Source organism: Phytophthora parasitica (genome assembly GCF_000247585.1).
Source record: "Phytophthora parasitica INRA-310 unplaced genomic scaffold supercont2.55, whole genome shotgun sequence".
Classification (NCBI taxonomy): domain Eukaryota; phylum Oomycota; class Peronosporomycetes; order Peronosporales; family Peronosporaceae; genus Phytophthora; species Phytophthora nicotianae.
The window spans coordinates 130,363-132,418 of record NW_008649041.1 but is presented as its reverse complement, the minus strand read 5'-3'; the positions used below and the strand labels follow the sequence as shown (position 1 = coordinate 132,418).

The 2,056-nt window shown below is 50.2% G+C and overlaps 2 protein-coding genes across 3 annotated transcripts; one reads left to right on the top strand and one right to left on the bottom strand.

Annotated features, from left to right (window-relative positions):
• Window positions 1-59: 59 nt before the first annotated feature.
• On the bottom strand, window positions 60-862 carry PPTG_15479. Of its 2 annotated transcripts, XM_008913689.1 has the most exons (3): window positions 713-862; window positions 350-640; window positions 60-285 (listed from the first exon to the last, which is right to left on the bottom strand). In XM_008913689.1, the coding sequence occupies exons 1-3, from the start codon at window positions 766-768 to the stop codon at window positions 225-227; spliced, it is 408 nt and encodes a 135-aa protein (XP_008911937.1). In that variant the 5' UTR covers window positions 769-862; the 3' UTR covers window positions 60-224. The 2 variants fall into 2 exon arrangements, with proteins under 2 accessions (XP_008911937.1, XP_008911938.1); XM_008913690.1 differs by having other exon boundaries at window positions 350-862.
• A 298-nt stretch (window positions 863-1,160) lies between these two features.
• Window positions 1,161-1,887, top strand: PPTG_15478 (hypothetical protein; the record flags this gene model as incomplete). Its single annotated transcript, XM_008913688.1, has 2 exons — window positions 1,161-1,824; window positions 1,880-1,887. 2 exons carry the CDS (start codon window positions 1,161-1,163, stop codon window positions 1,885-1,887), a joined length of 672 nt encoding a protein of 223 aa, XP_008911936.1.
• Between the last annotated feature and the right edge of the window lie 169 nt (window positions 1,888-2,056).

Below are 2,056 nucleotides of genomic sequence, written 5' to 3'. Positions count from 1 at the left end.
TGGCTATTGAAGTGATTATTATATCCCGTTGCTCGAGAAGCAGGGACGTGGCGGAGAATTCTCGTACTAACTGTATGAACTTTATCGATGTTTACGTAAAGTGGGGTAAATCGTAACTAGTATTGCATTAGAGCATCTCAACCTGCCGCCGTTATGAGCAAGGCGAGTATTTCGAAAAGATCCAACGATAATGCGCAAAGTACTGAAGCTACATGTACACTAGCCTAGTCTTCGTGCTGTGCCTTGAGCAGTTTCTTCTTCATGGCGTGGAAACGCAGCAGCATCCTGAAACAGAAACAACATTAGTTAATCCAGCCATTAATCCCTACATAATTCGTCGAAAACGCACCAGTAGATGGTGAAAGTAAGGGCACTGATCCACCAGTTGCGCTCAGACCGCCAGCGCGACGCCTTCTTCTGCAGATCCGCTGAGTAGTGCACTTCAAGATGCGGGTCACTGGGCAGTGAGTAGCGCTTCTGCAGGTCGTAGGTCTGCGCCACGAGCACCACAAAAGATATGAACGTGATGACGGAGAAGACGCTGAGTGTGCCGATACGGATGTTGAATACGAAGTCGCCGAACTTGACGATGCCGCGGTTAAGCATGAGTCCCGGGAACGGGATGGTCATCAAGAGAAGACTGTCATACAGTTAAAGAGCATATTAATATTTTGGTAACGACACAACGGATTTAGACGCGAGTCGCACGTACAGAACCACCGCGGGCGGCAGCAACACGTAGGTGAAGGACGACCACATGGACGCCATGGTGAACGCAGGAGAGGCTCGAGTACGGAGGCTACGGGCTCAAGCGCTGTCGTGGCTTCTTGGGAAATGACAACGGAGGATCCCTGTGACTCAGTATGCAAATAGAGAGGTTTATGCCGAACAGAGAGTCAAACCAACATTCCTGGAAAATCCACTTCAAGTTGCCTTTTTGCCTGTACTCGCCGCTGCGAATGTTCTCCTGGTCTCCTGGTTACCGTGCGTAGTAATAGCCATACTTTGTGAGCTCGGTCGGTTGAAATGTTGGATTGTTGTCGTGCTGGAATGAATCATCGACGGTTGACGCGTTGCTAGTCAAATTGTTGTATGGGACGAGGATGTAGCCGTTGGTAGTCAAGTTTGACAAACAGAAGCGTATCTGAGAGTTGGTAGGGATGGAAATCGGTGGCGTGGATACTGCGCATGACGTGCAGCGCCTGGAGCGGCTCTCTTACGTGGGCTCCGCTGTTTCAAGTTGTGACGGCGAGGACAAACCCGTTGGTAACACTCCTTTGAGGAAGCTCGAGGTCGATGAAGAAGAAGGATTGCCGCTCCGGTCCGGCGACGTTCCGAACTTGTACTATTGGCGCCACATTGGTCTGCTGATGCAGTATGCAGCTGTGGGTTTGCTGTACGGCGGGCTGCCACGGACGGTGTATCCATTCCTGAACAATTTTTTGCATTTGAACGGCTACCAGACGCTATCGGCTCGTGTACTGCTATCCCTGCCATGGTCGTTCAAGGTGATGATTGGAATTGTGTCCGACTGTTTCCCCATTTTCCGCTCTCGTCGCCGTGCATACATGGTCATAGGGTGGATCATTTGCTCGAGTATGCTGCTCATTCTCGTCTTCGTAAAGCAGGAACCTCCGTACTATATGGACTCGACACTCCGAGGCAAAGACCTCTCGAAGATGTCTGCTTCTGAACTACGAGGTCGAGTGAATTTTCAGGCACCAGATTCGGGTTCCATTTACATTGTGCTAATGATGCTAGCAAGCCTCGGATATATGATCGCCGACGTGGCATCCGACGGACTTGTGGTGGAATTTGCGCAACGTGAGCCTGAAAGCATTCGAGGCAACATCCAATCGACTGTGTATCTTGTGCGTAGTGTTTTGATGATTCTGGCTGCCCTGCTGGTCGGTTTTGGTTTGAATGGCGACGACTACGGAGGATCGTTTTCGTGGTCACTATCAATGAGTCAATTAATGCTGATCTTCTCGCTGTTGAGTCTAGTGGCAATACCAGCTGCGATATGGTTTGTGCAGGAACCCGAACTTGCAGATCA